The 23,179-nt window shown below is 40.7% G+C and overlaps 1 protein-coding gene across 1 annotated transcript in view; it reads right to left on the reverse strand.

Annotated features, from left to right (window-relative positions):
• Positions 1 to 23,179, reverse strand: part of POU6F2 (POU class 6 homeobox 2) — a 309,582-nt gene that overhangs the window by 17,010 nt on the left and 269,393 nt on the right. The window contains exon 7 of the mRNA XM_084621387.1: positions 11,300 to 11,506. Coding sequence (XP_084477513.1) covers positions 11,300 to 11,506 — 207 coding nt within the window. The remainder of the gene's footprint in view (positions 1 to 11,299; positions 11,507 to 23,179) is intronic.

Here is a 23,179-nt window from a genome sequence, read left to right on the forward strand (position 1 = left end):
AAAAACAATTTATTAATCTTGCAGTGCTCAGCAAAACGCACACCCTTACATGCTTGCACCTCACACCAAATCCCACTCACACTCAAACTCAAAGCAGGCACACTCAGACCTAAACACTGTACCCAAAGCCTAAATTTAGCATACACACACCAAGTACAAACACAAAGTATCCCGTTCTATCCACCCTCAGAGGGTCCAGTCTTGCAAATAGATTTATACACATGGAGCTTCACTCCTATGTGGAGTTCTCCACAGGAGTAAGATTTTACACAAGTGGATCTGACTGCAGAATGAAACCCATATTTGACATTTCAAAATATACTTATAATCATCTCATGTCTAGGGAGCATGTTATGGGGGACTCCACAAACACTGCACAGCCGAACAGTGTGTGTGCATGTGCGAAAGTGGTGTGGTCAGAGTCCACACACACATTGTGCATCCTGAGCGTCAAACCTTCACAGGGGGAGAACAGCAAGGCACCGCCACTAGTACAGCCTGTGAACACTCATAGCTGTGAATAGGGCATGCAGATGCACTGGATCCTACACCTGAGTTGGGACAAGGATTCTATCCCCATAGCATCTGCCTACATCCCCCCTGCAAGGCCCTGTTCCTTGAGCTTTGCTTGTGGAACCAGAATTGCACTCTAAGTCCAACTTGTTGAGTTGTAAAATGCAGCCTATGACCACAATAAATCAGGTTGAAGAGAAAGTTGATCAGCAGCCAGATTTTTATTGATGATGTACCACAAACAACCAACAAATTCACTGAGGAAGGTATATGTATTGTGACAGACACAGACTGTTGGGTGCAGGAGTCTGGCAGAAGGAAAACACACTGGACACTGGATGACTAGTTTTCTGTTTCCTGACTGACCAAGGCAGGGGGCCAGAGCAGTCAGGAACGTGCTAGAAGCAATTAAGTCAGGCAGACACCTGGAACCAATTAAGAACTGATTAGAAGCAATCTAAGGAAAGAGGCTAATCAGATCACCTGAAGCCCATTCAGAACTGTCTGGGACTAGTTTAAAAGGAAGCCCCTTTAGAAAGGCTGGCTGGTAGGTAGGAGCAAGGTGTGTTCTGGGAAGACTGGGAGAAAGAAGGTGCCCAGTGAAAGAGCTGGAAGGATAATTATGGTCAGGTACCTAGGAGGGGCTGTTTGGGGAAGGGAAGGGCTATAGCTCTGGTAGTACAGGAAAACTATCTGTTGCTGTTGGCAATTAGGGTCCCTGGGCTGGAACCCAGAGAAGAGGGCGGGCCTGGGTTTTCTCTCACTGCCCCCGCACCACAAATACTCCCTGAGAAAGAGGACCGGGACTAAAGAGGGCTCTTACACCAAACCTGTTGACTGGCTGCTGATGAAGGTGGCTCAGTAAGCTGTAACCCTTGCCTCTAGGAGGGGAGAGAAGCTACACTGTGGGTCACAGCAAACCTCTGAGGCAAACCCTAACCACCTAGAAGCACAGGACCCCCCCCCCCCGAGGCAAAGCCTATGCTCTGCCACAGTATGTATAGGTATATATCTGTATACACCCCAACCCCCCATCTAGGATATATATATATATATATATATGTCTGGTATAGGTGTGAGTATGTGTATCTATCTATCTAGTTCTCCATCCATCCACACCCATACATACATACATAAATATATCTTCCTCATGGAATTTGTTGGTTGTTTGATTACACACACTTATTTTTTGTACAAAATATACTTTTATATGCAGCATTCAGTCTCCTGGCCCACCATCAGTACTGAAATAAAAATACTATTGTGTCAATTAGACTTAAACACATACTTAAGTGCTTAACACAACAGGGATGAGACCAACTAACATGCTTAATATTAAGTTGATTGAAGCCTTAATCTTTCTGTGCCTCAGGTCCCCATCTGTAAAATGGGGAAAATAATATTTTCATCCCTCACGGAGATGTTTTGCAGATACAGTATTGGTTGTGACACTCTCAGATACTACTGTGATGAAAGCCATAGGTACATAGATAGGTGACCTTGCAGACTTCTGAAATCCTTAATTTTATTGGAAGGTTACTATGAGTATTTTGTAGCCTTAGTCTACCACATTAAAACAGCGATAATGGACAAAGCTGTTTCTACCCCAAAATTACACTATTTCACCCATGTAATTGGCTGAAGGATTATGGAGAATGTAATTAGTGTGCCAGAGACACAGATGTGCAATAGATGAAGAAATGAGAAAAACTGGTGTCATCGGCATCATCAAGAAAAATCAGATACTACGAAAAGCAAAGGAAGGGAGTGAAGTTAGACTGAGACACCGCAATTTAGTGGCGACATTGAAACACAGAGAAAGAAGAGCATGGTCTTCATAAAAGAACAAAGCAACAAGAGCGCAGCAGAGAAGAAATGATTAAGAGCAAGTTACATTTTAATGTGAGAGAAGAAAACAAGGGATTGCATGGAGTTGTGGTAATGAGGTGGGACAGTGGATGTGGTGGGAAGAAGCTGAAGGAAGAAAACTTTCTTGGCCTGAAATTTGGAATGCAGATGTACAAAGAATGAACACAGTCCCATCTGAGAGCTGTCCTCAGCCTTTCAGCAACAGCTAATTTGGAACATATAAGTAAAAATGACGAGGTGCAGAATATGTAGGAGAATGCTGCCTTGAGCATGTTTTATCCTGTTGGAGTGTAGCCGTACCCCAAGGCACTAGTGCTGTAAGACACAATGAAATATTAAAAGTCCTGGAAGGCACAGTAGACAAGTCAAGACTGAGGACAAGTCAGACTACATACCAGATTTACTGAATCTGCTATGTAGAAGGAAATAGCAAGAAAGTGCATTAAATGCAAAGGTAACTACCTCACCTAAAGCAGACTGGAAAATAACACAGCAGCCTTAGCAGGTACCTCTATGTACTGTGGGCGAGCAGGTGATCATAATAGCACCAACTATTAGGAATATTGTGTTGAAGTGATACATGAATTGGAGCGTGTTTTAAACACAAGTGGTATATTTAGAACTACAGTTCATTGGCCAAGTTCTCCTGTCAGTTACATTGGTGCAACCCCATGTAAGTCAGTTCTTCAGAAAAGAATATTGTGATGGCTGGGGTAATGGTAAGCCCCAGAAAAGACCCCATTATTGAGGTCCTCCAAGTATGGAAATATTTTAGTGTTAACAGGCTGGTAAAACAACAGCAGCTAAGCAGCTGTTTTTTTGTTTTTGTTTTGTTTTTCTTAAAAAGATGCACTTGTCAGTATACTATGGATTTGGATAAGTCCCTCACAAAAGGCTATTGAGGAAACTAAGTAATCAAGGGGTATGAGGTGAAGGTCTGTCCTGGATTATGAACTGGTTAAGAGAGGAAATACAAAGAGTAGGAACAAATGGTCAATTTTCTCATGGAGGGAGGTTATTATGGATTCATATTAGGACAAGTGTTTTATGATTTTAATAAATACCTGGAGAATACGGTGAAAAATGACCAGGTAAAATCTGCAAGTGACACAATGATGTAGGTTGGTACAGAAGACCATGAGGAACCCCAAAAGGACCTAAGATTCATGGTTGGGGAAACACCATGACAGATTAAATGCAATATAGATAGAATAATTTCAGTGACTCACACAAATTGTTGAGTTCCAAATTAACTAAAACAACTCAGGGGAAAAACATGTGTCACAGTGGACAGCTCCCTGAAAACACCTACTCAAAGAGCACTGGTGATCAAAAAAGCAAACAAAATGTTAGATTGTATTAAGAGAAGGACAGAGAATCATACCAAAGATATAATGCCATTATATTGTTGCTGATGCACCTCACCATTATTACTGTGTTCAGTTCCGATTACAGAATCTCAAAGAGGTTATTGCAGAAATGAAAAGGGTTGAGACGAAGGCAATGAAAATGTTTAGGTACATGGAAAGAACTGGTTATGAAGAGAGATTAAAAACATGAAGCCTACAACAGGTGCACTTTAGTCATACCTTTCACAACATTAAAAATGTTTAGAAAGGTATTACTGGTTCTAGTAAAATTCTCATTATACATATAGGCAACTGTATATGCTTAAACTGATACCTTTGAAAACAGTAAAAACTTTGAAACAGCAACTATTTCATGTTTCAGAGTAGCAGCCGTGTTAGTCTGTATTCGCAAAAAGAAAAGGAGGACTTGTGGCACCTTAGAGACTAACCAATAAGCTTTCATGCATCCGATGAAGTGAGCTGTAGCTCATGAAAGCTTATGCTCAAATAAATTGGTTAGTCTCTAAGGTGCCACAAGTCCTCTTCTTTTTGCAACTATTTCATATAGCTTGGAGAAGAAATGGATAGGCGGTGACGTAATAGAGGTGTGTATATATAATGAATAGTTTAGAGCACATAAATTGGAAGCTTGTATTTATTTCTTATAATAGAACAAGATGGCACCCAATGAAATTAAAAAGAAACATATTTACAACTCATAGAAAGAAACAATGTTTTGCACAACACATAATTAACCTGTGGAGTCAATGCCACAGAGTATAATTGAAGCCAAGAACGTAGCAAGATTCAAAAATCCATTAGACATTCCAGTTACATTAGATAGGCTAGAAAGTATATAAGCAATATAAACCCTCATACTCAGAGCACAAGTTCATCACTAAAGGTAAAATTTTCAAAAAGTTCCTAAGTGACTTAGAAGCTGAAGTCTCATTGACTTTTAACTGGTAATTCGGCACTTCTGAAAATTTTACCCTCATTGCCTGGATTTAGAAAAGAAATTCCACTAAGAGTACTATATTTCATACTTGTTCATTGTAAGGTTTCTTGCATCTTCTGCTGATGCACCTGGTGCTGACCACTGTCAGAGACAGGATACTGGACTAAATGGGCCACTGGTCCATTATGCTATGGCAATTCCTGTGTTTCTGTGGCTGCCACTGGAGGGTTTTAATTAAAAGTGACTATAGATTGGTTTTGGCAAGTCTGGTGGCTCTTATGAGAAAGTTGGATGACTGAATTTTAAAATAAAACAGAATAATTTGGACCCACATTCATTTGGGATATAAGCTAGAACTAGGTTCACAATGCAGGAATATATTAATAGACTCATAGAATAGAATCACAGAAATGTAGGGCTGGAAGAGACCTTGGGAGATGATCAAATCTATCCCCTGCACTGAGGTAGGACCAAGAATACCTAGACCATTCTTGAGGAGTGTTTGTCTAATTTGTTCTTAAAAACCTCCAATGAAGAGAGTTCCACAACCTCCCTTGGGAGCCTATTCCGGTGCTTAGCTATTCTTATAGTTAGAAAGTTTTCCTAATATCTAAGCTAAATCTTCCTTGCTGTGGATTAAGCCAAATACTACTTGTCCTATCGTCAATGGACATGGAGAACAAATGATCACTGTCCTCCTCATAACAGCCCTTAACATAATTGAAGACTATCAGGTCTCCCCTCAGTCTTCTTTTCTCAAGACTAAACATGCCCAGTTTTTTCTAACCTTTCCTCACAGGTCAGGTTTTCTAAAACATTTATCATTTTTTGTTGCTCTCCTCTGGACTCTCTCCAATTTGTCCATATCTTTGCTGAAGTGTGGTGCCCAGAACTGTACACAGTATTCCAGCTGAGGCCAGAGCAGGACAACTACCTCCTGTAGCTAACGTATGACACTCCTGTTAATATACTTCAGACCGATATTAGCCTTTTTCACAACTGCATCACACTGTTGACTCACATTCAATTTGTGATTCAGTAAAACCTCCAGATCCTTTTCAGCAGTACTATGTCTAGCTAGTTATTCCCCATGTTGTAATTGTGCATTTGAATTTTCCTTCCAAAGTGAAGTACTTTGCACTTGTCTTTACTGAATTTCATTTTGTTGATTTCAGACCAACTGTCCTATTTGTCAAGGTTGTTTTGAATTCTAACCCTGTCCTCCTGTCATAGAATCATAGACTATCAGGGTTGGAAGGGACTGTCATTCTGGACACCACCCGCAAATGCTAGGCATTCATTTAAAAAACCCAGAAAGAAGCTAACAAGGTACATACTTGACACAGGCTGCAAAGATTTATGAACAAACTATTTAGGAAATCACTGTTTTCATTATTTGCGCAGCACAAGTTGTGAATATGGTCAAGTCAAATTTCCCTTTTGAATCTGAATAGTCACAAATAACTTTTGCAGTACTGACTCGAAAAGGAACTGCTGCATGCTCTGCAATCTGAAAACTCAGCCAGGTGCCTAAATATGAGCAGAAACATTTTCAGCCCAAAATATAATTATTATTAGCTAAGGAATTGCCTCTTTAAGGGCCAAATTCTGGTTTCAGCTGCACTGGTGTAAACCTGGAGTAACTCCGTGGAAATAAGTAGTGTTCCACTGAATTTACAGTCCTGCGAAGTACTGGCCTCTTGGTTCAACTACTGGCTCTGTCGCCGAACTCCCACGTGACCTTGGGCAAGTCTCTTAAGGGTGGGACTTTTCAATGTGATTTGTGTTCCCAAACCATTGAAGCATTTTTGAAAATCCCAGCATTAATTTTTCTGTTCCCCATTTGTAAAATGAAGATAATACTTTCAGTCTTCTACCCTCTTCTTGTCCATTTAGATGGTAAGCTCTTCAAGGCAGGATCTAACCTCTTAACATGAGTATGTACAGGGCCTCACACAATGCATCCCTGTATTACTGTAATACTACTAATAAAAATACTTTAACCATGAGCAGAATTTGGTTTTGTACATTTTACATACAAATATGGAATGGGAAAAGTCTAAAGAAAATTTTTCTGAAACACAGCAAAATAGCATGTGACTTTACTTCTATACATGATTTTGATAAGAACATAAAATAGCCCACACTGGGTCAGACTAATGGTCCATAATGGCAATGAAAGGTGCTAGATGCTTCAGAGGGAATAAACAGAACATGACAATCATCCCATCATCAAGTCCCAGCTTCTGGCAGTTAGACTCATAGACTTTAAGGTCAGAAGGGACCATCGTGATCATCTAGTCTGACCTCCTGAAATAAACCCAAACCTCTGGCTGAGTTACTGAAGTTCTCAAATCATGGTTTAAAGACTTCAAGTTACAGAGAAATCACTAGTTACATAGTTTAAACCTGCAAGCGACCCATGGCCCATGTTGCAGAGAAAGGCAACCCTCCCCCCCAGGGTTTCAGCCAATCTGACCTGAGGGAAAGTCAGAGGCTTAGGGACACCCAATGCATGGGATTGTCTCCTTAACCATCTTGGCTAATAGTCATTGATGGACCTCCATGAATTTATCTAATTCTTTTTTGAACTCTGTTGTACTTTTGGTCTTCACAACTTCCCCTGGAAACATGTTCCACAGGTTGACTGTGTATTGTGTGAAGAAGCACTTCCTTTTGTTTGTTTTAAATTTAATGACTATTTATTTCATCAGGTGACTGTTGATACTTGTGTTATGTGAAAAGGTAAATAACACTTCCTTATTCACTTTCTCCACACCATTCATGGTTTTATAGACCTCTATCATATCCCCCCTTAGTCATCTCTTTTCTAATTTAAGATGTTCCAGTCTTTTTAAATTTTTCCTCGTATGGAAGCTGTTGCATACTTATCATTTTTGTTGCCTTTCTCTGTACCTTTCCCAAGTCTCACATATCCTTTAGGAGATGGGGCAACCAGAATTGCATGCAATTTTCAAGGTGTGAGAGTACCATGGATTTCTATAGTGGCACTATATTTCCTATTTTATTATCTATCCCATTCCTAATGGTTCCTAATAGTCTGTTTGCTTTTTTGACTGTTGCTGCACATTGAGCAGATGTTTTCAGAGAACTATCCACAAGATCTCTTTCTCAAGTGGTAACAGTTAATTTTGACCCCATCACTTTGTATGTACAGTTTGGATTATATTTTCCAGTGTGCATTACTTAGTATTTATCAACATTGAATTTCATCTGCCATTTTGTTGCCCAGTTTTGTGAGATCCCCTTTGACTCCTTGCACTCAGCTTTGGGTTAACTATCTTGAGTAGTTTTGTATCATCTGCAAATTTAGCCACCTTTTTCCAGATTATTTTTTGAATATGCTGAACAGGATTGCATATATTTTTATCTCACAATGGGAAAATATTTAATTAACTTGCAGAGTTTCCTTAACTGCCGAGTTTCCAAGAGGATGGAAAGTTGCATGATGAGTTGAGATTGGCTGTAACCCTATTTTAATACATCATTTTTACTTCATTGATTTATTTTTACACTCTCAACTTAAAAAAATGGTTTGCAATTTTTCTCCCCAATACACTTTAAGAAATTTGAAAATTATCTACCAAATAGAGTATGGGTCTGAGTTTCAAAGATCCTGAATACCTGTGGCTCCCACTGAGTTTAAATGGAGTTAGGTGCTCAGCTCTTCTGAAAATTAGCCTTTATAGCAGAGGAGTAGAGATGAGTTTAACCAAAATGTTGGACTGAAACATCCCTGGCCTGTGGGAAGGTTCATATCTACAGCCAAAAATTGAGACGGGTTCATACCCTGTTATCTGACAGACAACTTCAGTACTGATTTATAGCTTGTGCAATCCCATTTACTTTTCAAAGGGCCCAACTGCCAGTATTGTTACATCTCATTTGATTCTTTATCTGAGCATCAGCACTATCAACTTGTAGGACGAGGTTCTTAGGCCTCAGCTCTGCTCCAATTGTAATCAATGTCAACACTCCACTGACTTTAGTTGGGGGCCTTAGGTAAAAGCTTGAAGAGCCAGTAGAGGGAGCACCTGCAGCTCTGATCTGTAGGTCCGATCAAAATAGTGATTTTTATAGTATTTTTAATATAACGGTAATTTTGTATTCGATTTTTTTTTTTACATTCACACTGAGGAGGACATTCAACATCAGCTTTCCATAGATTTAAGAAAGGGAGTATTTTTGGTGCTGAACTACTCGGGGCAATCCATTGAAATCCTGGAGTTTGACTGAATAAGGTCAGTGGGATTGGGCCCGGAGATGCTGATCTTTTGAAAAATTGTTACTTAAATAAATCTTGAAAAAATATTTGTTATTTCTCCTTTGAAAATAAAATCCCTCAAGGACTCATTTGCTTGCTTTTAAAGATTCGCCTTACTACTCAATAGAACTTGAAGCAAATACATTATTTAACATATATCTGTGTTTCCTTCATTTATTGGTGGGCAGTTTACAGTACTCTTTTTTTTTATTTATATTGTACAATATGTAGCAGATCCTACATACTGACATACAATATGGGAAGACCAGATAGTGGCTCTTCAGCCATTGGACTGTCCCACTGCAACTAGTCGAACCACCTAGCAACAGTTAATAGAGGCACTGTGCTTCTCTCCATGTGAGGCTGACTCCATCAGCACCGCAGAGGAGGGGATGAGGCCCTGCTCCACTGCCATCCGCCCCCTTCTCACCTACTTTGCGGGATCTAGTACCGCAAGCAGCTCTAGCTTGAATGGGTTCCTCTTCTGCATCAGCCAGCAGGGATTCCTTAGGAACCTGGCTCGGCAGAGAGTTGTGATGCTTTTTAGACCTCTAACAGGCCTCTGTGCTCCATCGTTGTCCTAAGATCCAGGGATCTCCCAGGGGATCCCAGGAGAGCAACAGTTTTTGTGAATCTCACTCCCTGCCTGCTCCCAGAGGGAGGGAAAGCCCTGCCCTCTTAGTGGGACAAGCAGAAGGAAACCGTGGGATGAAACCTGCTGCATTTCCTAACCCATACGCAGATTTTCCACTGCAGGGGCTCTGGGCTCTTTATATTCCTCTGTTACTAAACATTTAAGGGTGGCATTTTCACAAACACTCAACATTGGCCTAACTCTGCTCCCGCTAAAGTCGATGGGAGTTTTACTAGTGACTGCAATGGGAGTAGAGTTGGGCCAATGCTGAGCACTTTTGAAAATTCCTCCCTTAAATGACCCAAAGAGTAGGCTGGCAAAAGAACCCTGTAGCCATATAAAGGTATGAGACCTAAGAAAAGAGCCATCTTAGAAATTCATTAGCTTTTTAAATCTCAAGCTAAACAGGGCACGGTTGAGATTAATTTATAGTTCACTCTATCCTAGAGTTCTCACAAACATGGGACAGCTAATTAGTATTTGGGATAGGGTGTGGGATAGACTTATTGGTGTCTAAAAATATACAGAGATTCAATAACACCACCACCATAATAACTTGACCATTGAAATGACTGACCCTTTCATAATATGACTTCTCTTGGCAATCACAGCGTGATATCATTGCACTGATCTGTTCTACACTTGGATTTTCCTTTTTCAAATGAAAAGGTTTTGGATTGGACAGCATTTGATTCTTTACAAACATGACAAGAACTAATTAATCTTGCCTGTTGAGCATTAGACAATCATGAAGGATTTAATGAACTATAGAATCTTTTCTGGACTATATGAGGTTGCTACATCCATCCTGAAATTTGTGGATTGCATGGTACATTATATTGAATGACATTTTTTCACTGCAACCTTTCCCTTGTTTTCCTTTGTGCATACACTCATATATATATGATATATATATTTTAATGGAGCAAGTTAGTGAATAGTCTCGGTTTTTTTTAAAGGAAAATGAAACTTGCTATATTTTTGAAATGAACTATTATGGAAGTGCCTGCAATATAAGTCACTCCATTCAACTTTAGACAACAATTTTTCCTTTCAGAATAACACATTTCTGGTTGAAGTACTTTGCTCATAAGAGAGAAAAACAAAACTACTTATTTGAATTTTTCCCCCTGCCTGAATGAGCCTGATTATAATTAAAATATACCTTTCATTCCATGACACAGAATGGTAACAAAACAGGGAACTCTGAAAAAAGGCTATGAAAGTGAGTAAGGAGCAGATGGTTTCAGAGTAACAGCCGTGTTAGTCTGTATTCGCAAAAAGAAAAGGAGTACTTGTGGCACCTTAGAGACTAACCAATTTATTTGAGCATGAGCTTTCGTGAGCTACAGCTCACTTCATCGGATGCATACCATGGAAACTGCAGCAGACTTTATATATACACAGAGAATATGAAACAATACCTCCTCCTACCCCACTGTCCTGCTGGTAATAGCTTATCTAAAGTGATCATCAGGTTGGGCCATTTCCAGCACAAATCCAGGTTTTCTCACCCTCCACCCCCCCACACAAATTCACTCTCCTGCTGGTGATAGCCCATCCAAAGTGACAACTCTTTACACAATGTGCATGATAATCAAGTTGGGCTATTTCCTGCACAAATCCAGGTTTTCAGATGGTTATTTCTGTTGCAGCTGCTTTTGAAATCACTGAAGCTATAGATAATTTACCTGTTGGCCTGGTTTGAGTGGTGACAGTGTTATTCCTTGGGTGTTGATCACTGGTAGTATCTGGTTTCCAATGACTGTAGCAATGATCTGACCCTGGGCATTAGTCAATAACTGTGGGGTAATTGGCTGCACTTGAAGGCCCTGAGCTCCTCCTGCTGCCTGATTGGATGGGACTGGATTAGGCATCAGTGGAATTGTTCCAATAATCTACAAGAAACAAAACAATAGGTGAAAATCTACACATAACACAAATATTTATTCTATATTATTACTTGTTTTATATATATGCATTTTATATCAGGTAAACCAAAGACTGTCCTTTTTTCCCCACAAGTTCACTTTTCATCCCAAATTGCTCAATACATTATAGGCTTACACCTCAAAAGTGCTGAGCATCCTGACTCCTATTGATTTCAGTGAGAATTCACACACACACACACCTTCAGTGATCAGCAAAAAGCAGGCAAATTCTGGCTGACGACTAAGCAGCACAACACAAAAATGCGGGGGGGGGCACTGACATTTTGACTAATAAAATGGGCAAAATGTTGCATTTATAAAAAATGACACGGAGCCAAATTTGGAGGGGACAAAGAGAACAGAAATAGCTGCCACACTGAGTCAGACCATGTTCCATCTTGCCCAGTATCCTGTCTCCAACATTGGTCTGTACCAGAGATTCTGGGGGCGTGTATCAAAGAGGACAATTAGGGAGTGATCCATTCCTGTCTTCCACTCCCAGCTTCTGGCAGTCAGAGATTTCAGGTTGCCGCGATCATGGGGTTATGTCCCTATCCTCCATGAACGTATCCAGTTCTTTTTTGAGCCCCGGTGTACTTATGGCCATCAAAACAGCCCACGGCAATTGTGTGTTGTGTGAAAAAGTACTTCCTCTTGTTTGTATTAAACCTGTTTCCTATCAAATTGGTCAGGTTACTCCTGGTTTTTGTATTGTGTGAAAGGGTAAACAACACTTTTCTATTCACTTTTTCCTCATAATTTGTGATTTTATAGACCTCTATCATATTCCCCTTTAATCGTCTCTCTTCTAAGCTGAACAGTGCTAATATTTTTAGTCTCTCCTCATATGGAAGCTATTTAGGGTGACTAGATGTCCCGATTTTATAGGGACAGTCACAATATTTGGGGCTTTGTGTTATATAGGCACCTATTACCCTCTACCCCCTGTCCCGATTTTTCATACTTGCTGTCTGGTCACCCTAAAGCCATTCCATTTCCCTAATCACCTTTGCTTCTCTTCTCTGAACCTTTTCCAGTTCCACTGTATCCTTTTTGGGATGTGTTGACCAGAACGAGACACAGTACTATAAGTGTGGGCACGCCAGGAATTTATGTAGTGGCACTACGATATTTTACGTCTTTTTTGTCCTCTTTCCTAATAGTTCCTAACATACTTCTAGCCTGTTTGACTGCTGCTGAGCACTGCATGGAAGTGTTCAGAGAATTATCCATGGTGACGTCAAGATCTCTTTCTTGGGTGGTTACAGCTAATTCAGAACCCATCGTTGTATACATATAGTTGGGATTATTTTTTTTTCAGTGTGCATTACTTTGCACTTATCAGCATTGAATTTTGCCATTCTGTTTGCCATTTTGTGAGATCCCTCAGTAACACTTTGTAGTCAGCTTTGGATGTAATTATCTTGAATAATTTTATATTGCCTGCAAACTTTGCCATTTCACTGTTCACCCCTTTTCCAGATTATTAATTAATATGTTGAACAACAGAGGTCCCAGTACAGATCCTTGGCGGACCCCCTCCCCAGTTCACTTTTCCATTGTGAAAACTGACCATTTATTCCTACCCTTTGTTTCCTCTTTCAACCAGTTACTGCTCCATGAAAGGACCTTACCTCTTATCCCATGGCTACTTAGTTTTACTACTTAGTACTTTAAAAGCCTTTGGTGTAAGGAGCATAAATTACTATAAGGGTAATTTACCCATCACTTCAGAGTCTTTAAGATCCATAAGAAAAGATTGGGTCTCAGTTTCTGAGGTCTCATCTGAAAGAGCCACACATGGTAACCTGCACTGAACTCTAGTTAGACACCTCAGAAGGAAGAAGGACTGAGCGGACCCCTCTCTCATTTGAAACCTGAGCTTAGAGCAGTAAGCAATCCCCTGAAATATTAACATACCTGTAAAACTGAAATACAGATAAGATGACAGACATGTACTGATTGAAAGGCAGCAGGATCTTTACACAAATATTATAGCACATAAATACACCTCAGGTGAGGCTCGCTTTTTTTAAAAAAAAGTTTTTCAAGATAGTGAATGGCCAAAGTTATCTTCAGCATAAACAGGTGCAAATCCCACTGACTTCAATAGCTATTTTTAAAACATCAATGGAAAATAATACTAATACCACCCTAGTGCTTATATAGTACATCTCATTTGTAGATTTCAAAGTGCTTTACAAAGGAGCTCTGTGTAATTAATTTTTATGTGGTATAAGTTTTAACACAATTTGCTGTAAAAATAGCTTTAAAAATTGCTTAATAAGAATACTGGATGCTTGGTGGCCAGATCACAGAAATATTATCTGGGTCTATTGAAAATTAAAGGGGATACACATGTGAATTCCAACAGAGAAGAATGAAGGCCTCCATCGAATGTGCCTTGACATACAACTCAGTGGCATTCAGTTCTGTCCAGGGTGACGCTGACATGCCTTCTTTCTTAAACTAAACATTCTGGGAAGAAATCAGGGGTTGGAAGCATGGGGTGGGACGAGCAGAGGGATTAAGAGGAAAATTGTAGTTCTCAAAATGAAGACAGAAGAGAATGCGAAAGTTCCACCCTGAATTAGCTTTTCTGTGGGATGGCCAGGTGGAGTATTCAACCCACCAATTTGAACTATATAATGACACCAGGGTACATTTTACATGCTCAAAGCATTGCACAGATATTATCTAATTTAGCCTTACCACACCCCTGTAAGGCAGATAGTTAAATAACCAGATGGGGAAATTGAGATGGAGAAGTGAAGTGACATACTCAAGATCAAACTGCAAATGATTGGCAGAGTCAGACTTTGAACTTAGATCTGCCACAGCAGTGCATTTTTCTCTAGACCACACTATTTCAGGCATCCTCATTTGGGCTGCACCTATGTTACCAGAAAGAAGCTGTAGCTCACGAAAGCTTATGCTCAAATAAATTTGTTAGTCTCTAAGGTGCCACAAGTACTCCTTTTCTTTTTGCGAATACAGACTAACACAGCTGCTACTCTGAAACCTATGCTACCGTCTCTGAGAGGATGATTAATCCGATGGGGATTAATTTGAATAATTAAAAAGAAAAGGAGTACTTGTGGCACCTTAGAGACTAACCAATTTATTTGAGCATGAGCTTTCGTGAGCTACAGCTCACTTCATCGGATGCATACCATGGAAACTGCAGCAGACTTTATATACACACAGAGAATATGAAACAATACCTCCTCCCACCCCACTGTCCTGCTGGTAATAGCTTATCTAAAGTGATCATCAGGTTGGGCCATTTCCAGCACAAATCCAGGTTTTCTCACCCTCCACCCCCCACACAAATTCACTCTCCTTGTGTCGGGGGGTGGAGGGTGAGAAAACCTGGATTTGTGCTGGAAATGGCCCAACCTGATGATCACTTTAGATAAGCTATTACCAGCAGGACAGTGGGGTGGGAGGAGGTATTGTTTCATATTCTCTGTGTGTATATAAAGTCTGCTGCAGTTTCCATGGTATGCATCCGATGAAGTGAGCTGTAGCTCACGAAAGCTCATGCTCAAATAAATTGGTTAGTCTCTAAGGTGCCACAAGTACTCCTTTTCTTTTTGCGAATACAGACTAACACGGCTGTCACTCTGAAACCTTTGAATAATTAGTAGACCACAGGCTATTTTAAAGGGTCTGACTTTCATCATTAACTAAGATAGCACAGAGCACAGCATATCAGCCTGCTCACATGTCCTGGAAGGTTTTTGGACTATACAATATATTCTTTCACTTTCAGCAAGTGTTAACAAATGGGAAGAAGAACGCTTCTTCACTTCATCAGCAGAAACTTTGCATAGGGATCTCATCACTTCACCATGTCAGTAAAGGACATGCCTTGAGATGTTACTACTGGGCCTGTAACTTTAACCAGGAGGGTTTGAATTCCTGGAAGGCAAAACATGCTGCTCTGCTTTATCACTAATAGATATGTTTGCACCCACATTTCAAATGCATTTCTTGGATTGCAGCTGACATTTATAGACTGACAGTGCTCAAGACAACAGTTTGTAAGGTCAGAAGCAAAAGGATATCGATACGTGTTAGTGTGCGTCACACCCTACTGTACTCTGTGCACTGTACACACACAGAGCCAGCAACAGAGTGGGGAAAGGATATATAGTACCGAGCTACCCTATACATTTAGGCACACAGACCTGTTGAGGCGTAGGTGTTATGATACAGTCTTTAACTACATGATCCCAGACGACTTTTTCCACAGGACTCCTGTCTCACTCAGTGCACAGGATGGATAGTGCTCAGGGAATGAGTCAGCCATTCAGTGTTTTTATCCTGGTCATTCAATTAGTGGTTCTAACCTATTTCTAAAGCCTGCAATGAATACAGAATTATTCACTTCCTCAGGGCTTTTTTTAAAATCACTGTAGTATTTGAGTTTTATCACAAACATTAATTATTTTGTCTCCATTGCAAAATAAGAGAGCATTATTATCTCCATTTTACAGTTGGGGAAACAAAGAGACATATCTCAGGCCACGGAGTGGCAGAACCAGGACGAGAATCCTTTTGCTCATTCCTCCAGGCTATGCTACCTTTAGCATCTTTAGGCTACTGTGTATAAGTTTTTGCAATTCTTTTGCTTACACAAAGATAGGAAGCCAAAGAGCTGCTGCTTCCACCCTTGTAGGATGGGGTGGCTAATTGTGCACATATTTGCACTTCAGCTACCGAATTGTGTTTTTGTTTAAATGTATAATACTAGTTGTTTATTTCCCAACAGTGGATCTTTTCTTATTGCTGCTGTTGCATTTATTGGGGTTTGAAATTTGTTTAAAAGTGACTATTATGTTCTAAAATGTATCCTGTGTTGGATTTTTATTAGTAGTTCAACAAGCATTTACCTTCAGTCAGAAACAGGCATGCCGTCTTGTTTGGCTGCTTCCCAGCACAGCCAAAGGCAGATGGCAAATTGTGGCAAAATGAACGGTTTAACATCTGCCTGTGTCCCTGTTCAAAAAGAGCTGAGTAAAGGCAAAGTCAGGCTTCATTGGGCTGTTTCTGATGTAAACTAAAGGCTGCTTCCAAGCAAATGCTGCTGCTCATTTTGAAAACTGGTTATGAAGTATTAAAGAAGGGAAATGCTGAGGTTTTTTCAATAGCAGGGCCCAAAAGCATTTATCGCCTGGCTTTATTAGTGTGTCATATTGCACTTGAAAAATGTACCCAGTTTTGATCTTTTAATCAATGGAAAAGCTGTTCTAAAAAACAATCATATGCACATAAAACCCATTTAACATCCCAAACCACAAGCAGAATATGCGTGAAAAACTTATACTTAAAGTAGTGAGAATTGCTAAGTTGGTGGCAGGGAGGAGAGATGGCCTCTAATAGAATAGAACGAAAACCCCAAATCAATACTGAAAAGACAATACAGTGTAACTGAAAATAAAGCAGTTTTATTAATAAACAGAAATATTTAAAAAGAGAAATAATTATTTTTAGAGTGGAACTCAATGCTGTATATTCTTCCTGGAGCTCACAAGGAGTTCAATAGCTATCAGATGGTGAAACTGTTTGCTTGCTGCTTCCCATCATGGTCTGCACCAGGTTGTGCAGAAAAGGACTCTTGCTCTGCGCTAGTCTCCCAAGGTTCAAGCAACCAAGCTCAGTGGCCAGAAGGGCTCTCATGGCTAGAAGTGAACAGCAGCAGTCAAAATGTCTTTGCTCTTGGCTGTCAAACTCCTGCTCCCAATTACTAGAGGTGATCGGTACCTTAGGGAGCACCATTCCCCAGCTGTGGAAAATCGGTCCACCAGCAGCAAAATATTTATTGCTCACATAGGGCTAACTCATAGTGTCTATAGAATACACTGGTGTGGTTGCTAGTAGGCTCTTTTTCTTCCCATGCAATGCCTGGGTCCCATGTGTGACCTCTTAGCCCATCCATCCATAGCATTCTCTACCCCATCCAGGGACCCATCAAGTTTGCTCTGTGCCAAAGACTACACAGAATGTGGTGAATGAGTCTATGTTGCACTGATAAAGCCCTCCTCTTCCAGGCCTTCGGTTAATTCTCAAAGATACATAGTGATACGTGGTAGCAGTTCCCATATCTCATCTCATCCTGGTAATCCTCAGGAACTATTTCATCACCCACCAGGAGTTCTCTGGGTGTCACTGAATAAATATCTGCTATATGTGTGACTTCGGGCATTTCCATGCCCTGTGGTGGATCTGCCCGGATGCAGGGAAACACCACACTTAGGATCTTCGTCTGAAAGGTAATGTGTCCAGGACATTAATGTGTGTCAAAAGATAAAAGCAACAATGATACAAAACAACCCTATCCATCAGCTCCCCCGTTCTGATAACACATTTTCTCCATCTTGCTTGGCTAATAAATATGATGCGCCATGCACACCAGCAAGAATAAAATCCATTGCATGGCCACTGTACAGTGAATTATATTATCTCCCTACCAATGGCATTCCAGAGTAGCTTGGAAATGCTTTGGTCATATTGTACTTCTTTAGCAAGGTCTGCATTTTCTTGCTGACTTCATTTGTTGTCTCCTTTGGCATATACTTGGATTTCCATCTCCTTAGATTTCCACTGCAGCTTTAACTTACCTTTGCTATCTGTGGAGTTAAAAGTAACTTATTATTAGAGTGCAAAACAGCACCAACAAATACTGCCAGCCAGTATATAAAGGCACAAAAAATACAATATATTACTTTCCAGCTTCATCATCTCAGTCCCAAACATCCATCACTGTAGGTTTTCTTCAAGTAAGCTTCTTGTCAATCCTTCGCATTGCCTCTGAGTTCTTTGGTATCAATGATGTCTGAGATAAAATCATCCACTCAGAGTGATACAGATTTTTTTAGCAGGAAGATGGTGAAATGTTTTTGAACTAAGGGTAGTATAGCAAGATGATTATCCACGAATGTGCACATTCTATAGCTGGTCTTCAATTTGACGATCCTCAGGCATGAATCAGATGTCCAATGAATACTTTGCTGGCCCATTCTGCAAACAGTTCAGTGGCCATAACATAGTTAGATAACTTTGGTCATCACAACTTCGTGGTACCTGAGTCCTTAAGCTCTGCAAGAGGTAACATTGCAACACATGATTCATTCTCTGAGACACAAGTAGGTTTTTAAGCTTCCTGCAATGTACAACATATTGGGAGTTAAAGTATCATCTAAATGCATTTCCTTTCTTAGCTTTTGAATGGAGAAAAGTGTCTGTATACAGAAATTCAGACAATAACCAAAATCAGAAGGGTCATCAGCATCATGCTGCACAAGTTAAAGACATATCTTATCTTAGGTTACATTTCTGCAACCCATTAAGAGAAGAATGAGAAAAGTGGAAATGAGTGAAATGTATTAGGGATTTTAAGTTACTGAACATTTGCCAGTCACTTTAAGGCCACTGATGGTAGGACCAACAGGATAACAAGACACCTCATTAGCCAAGAATCTGTGCCTATTTGTTTCAGTGTTTCAACTTTAGGATTTTGAATTATTCCAAGTAAGCTATAAGACCATAAGTATGTATGAAATATGGAAGGAAGAGATAAGTTCTTGTAATCTATGGTACACAGCACAATGTTTGATTACAGTATGGTGCATTTACTTCAGGTTAATAAATTGCCTTCAGAATCTGTTTGTATTAATAGAAGGGTTCTTTCCTGATAGTCACTGTCCCATGATCGTAGATAGTTTGAGGATAAAAAGAGAGAGTAAGGGACAGAGTAAAGCAGGGTGAGGATTTTGAGGTGAGATTCCCATATTCTTAGTTACATCTACTCTACCAGTATGTATGGGAGTCTGTTATTGTGTACTTTGCACACTGAAGATCTGGAAGGTATAAGATGTAAGTTCAAGTCAATGAGTGCTTTGCACTTGCACCTTTTTCTGGCTCCTCAGTAGGTAAGTTACACTAATGTAGACTTCCTTAAAGATCAAGAGATTAGGTGTAAAACTAAAGCAGCCTGACTGAATCTGTCTGTCTACTGGGGTCAAAGAGATGATAGTTTACATCATGCGTATTTTCATTTGAGGCTGAGAGAGCTTGAAAACATGATACAACAGAATGCTCTTCCAGAGAATGGGGCATCAGATAATGAAACTACAGCCAAGTATCTATGAAAGTACATCTCAGGATTGTCATTGCATATAAAGAATTATGGTTTTCAAGGTTGAGCATTGTTCATACATCTCATGGTAAGTACCATAATGGAACATTGAGTTTGACATTCCACGTTCCTACTTTTGCAGCAATTCTTTTTAGCAAGTAGTGTTTGTACAGTAACACTACACTGTACAAGATTTTGTTTTTCATTGTAGCAGGAATGATGTGCTAAAATTATTCTCAAGCAAATACAATGATGCTCTATTAAAGGAGACACGTCTGTAGTTGGAGAAATGTCTCTTCTCATCAAACATCCCTAATAACACAGTTGGGGTTTTCATGTAGCAAAAACTTAAAAGAAATATAACAGACCAAATAAAAATCAGAAGTTATGTAGGGTTTCTGTTTAAGCTGGTTCTCAGGGAACAGTTTATTCAACAAATGTAGTTCCTTTTTTTGCTATGGGAATCCAAATTAGTCAAGAGTCTTTAAAGGCTTGATTTCCAGAGGTGCCTGGGCACTTGCTGAATTCGACTGGATATCTGGGTGCTAAGAACAGCACACCTGTCGATTTCTGCAAAACTGTTCATCATTTAAAACTGTTTGATGAACGGCTAATGCAAATGCATTTCATCATATGGACTGCTTGCAAATTATTGTTGTGATTAAGTATTTGCTATAACTGGCTGTTTTAACTGTCCTCCAGTACCAGGAGCCTGTAAGTGAGTGTGGCTGCGTGGGGAGGGTGGCTGACATGGGTGTGGTGCAGTATATGGTTCTCCTGCAGCAAGCCTTATTGAGGGAAGGAAGGGAGCATACAATATGCCTATAGCTAGATGAAGTAAGGCGGCTTCAGCAGCATTGTGAAGATTTAAAGAGGCAGCGTTGGTTTAACAACTGATAATGAAAACACAGTTTCACGGGCTGTGACGTAATGGGGTACCAAAATTAACATATGGACACATTTGAGAGCACAGTAGAAGACTGGCCTATGTACATTGAGTGGTTGGAGCAGTATTTTGCGCTCCAAGATGCTCCACAAGAGAAGAAAATGGCTGCATTGCTGAATTGTATGGATGACAAGACAGATCATCTACTTGGCAGTCTGTCATCTCCAGACAAAGATGAGTTAGCGACAATATTACAAGAGCACTGACTATTGCACTGTACATTTACCATGTGTACTTCCAACAGGGTGATTTTCTTTCCTGTGTACATATTTAACATAATGTCAGTCCATTCCTAATTGCTGTTACTGAAGGTTTCCAGGGATGCTTTTTGTGGAATCACAGACTCAGCTGAACCCATGTCCAGCTCCATCACAAGGGGTTTCCCATTCACCACAGGTGTCTCCCAGATACACACTTCAAGGCATGCATTGCTTAACTTGGCGAAGTCATCCTCGCTGTTTTCAGCTTCTGCTTTCAAACGTGTACTTTATGGTGTGTTTCTGGTCTCTTCTTCTTGTCATTTGGTGTTTTGTTCTTTGTGGAGGACCTGCAGACCCTTGAAGGGGCCCCTTTTTGCCACAGTGCCGATGGCCCCAGGCCATAAACAGCAGTCAGTTGCACTCTATTCACCATTGCCACAGCGATAGCAATTTACTGTGACTTTGTCTTTTCTCTTCATTTTGGAATATAATGTAATTTGTGTGTAGAGTGTCCACTCTTACCTATTGATTGAAACTCATTTTGACTCTCAGTCAGCACCTTTATAGAAGTAGCTATCTCCATAGTTCTCTTGAATGTGAAAGTGGTTGTTGTTAGAAGATGCTTCTGGGTTGTTTCATCTCTAATACCACATGCCAATTGATCCCTCATGGCAACTTGCAGGGAGTATTTCCAAAATGGTAGTGTTCTGCTAATCTTTGTAGTGTAGCCCAATGCATCATGATGGTTTCATCTTCCTGCTGGCTGTACTTATGGGATCTAAAGTGCTCAGCTATCTCTAAGGGTTTTTCCGCAAAATGCTCTATGCATCATTGTTTGGAGATGTCAGACTGCTGGCTGTACTTATGGAACGTTGTACTTATGGAACAGCCAAATAGCATTGTTTGGATGAAGGTGGCTGAACATTATTCACTTGGTTTGGCAATTGATCAAGGCTCTTCAAGTCCATGGCTAGCTCACAACAGCAGCTGGAAGAGATTTTATTTAGAACTCTGCCAGTGTTTCAGAAGGGCATTGGACATCTAAAGGGCATTAAAGCCAACATCATACTCCCAGAAGGGGCAAACCCTCAGCTCTTCAAGGCTCATCAAGTACCACTTGCCATCAGAGATGCAGCTCACAAGGACCTGGAATGTCTAGAAGGTATGGCATAGTAATCAAGATTAAGTGGACTGAATGGGCAACTCCCATTGTTCCTGTCATGAAGATAAATGATGCAGTAAGGGTTTGTACTCTGGATGGAACAATAACCCTTACCTCGCATTGAAGACATTTTCTTATCACTGGCCAGAGGGAAGAAATTCAGAAAACTGGACTTAGCTCAGGCTTTCCTGCAAATAGAAATAGAGGAAGGGTCGAGGAAATTCCTCACCATCAACACCGAAAAAGGCACGTTCCAGTACAACTGAGTGGTAATTGGAGTGGCATCCACCTCTGCAGCTTGGCAGAGAGTGATGGATCATGTATTCCAAGGAATACTGTAGCTGATATTTAGATGACATCATTGGCACCAGATCCAGTGATGAGGATAATTTGAAGAATGAGGCACAAGTTTTCAAAAGGTTGGAAGAATACGGATTACAGGTGAACTGTGAGCTCTTGTAATGGGGTGGCCCCCACCTCTCATGACTGTCTCCTTCTGGTTGACTGCATGTGCCTGCACTCTCTCTGATTGTGGTGACCCCTGTCTGTAGTTTCTCAGGCAGGTTTTCAGTGACTCAGCCCTCCGGCCAAGTCACACAGAGTCTGTATGTGAAACAGAACAGACCCCTTCCGGGGTATACCAGGGGCCTATCCCTGTATCCCTCTGTTGGTATCTCTGTAGTCCTCCCTGGGCTTACTCTTTAAATAGTCCTATCCCTGGTATGGAGCCATACCTTCAGGGATTCCTCCCTAGAGACATGCCTTTCTGCAGCCCTCCCTGGGCTCAGTCCTTACTCAGTCCCAGCAGCCAGCCAGGAGCTCTTTCTTGCTTTCCCAGTCTCTGCCAGCATTGATCTGTCTGTGATCTGCAGTTCCCTTTGGCCAGCCAGGAGCAAGCCTCTGCACCCTCTGGCTCCAGCAAGGAACTGACTGACTCTGGCTCTGCAGCTCCTTTTATGCGAGTCTGCTGGGCCCTGATTAGCTGCTCCCTGCAACCTTCCTCATTGGTTGATTCCCTGCAACAACTCTAGGCCACGTGGAGGACTTCTCTTCTGCTCCTCTCTAAGAAACAGTATGGTCGGACCGTGAGGCCTCCAGCAGGGGGCCTCTGGGTCTAGTTCACTGCATCACAGTTCTTCAAGTTACATACTGTGGACACATCATAGATGCAAAAGGACTACATAAATCA

The sequence above is a fragment of the Lepidochelys olivacea genome (genome assembly GCF_965140295.1).
Source record: "Lepidochelys olivacea isolate rLepOli2 genome assembly, chromosome: 2".
Lineage (NCBI taxonomy): Eukaryota > Metazoa > Chordata > Testudines > Cheloniidae > Lepidochelys > Lepidochelys olivacea.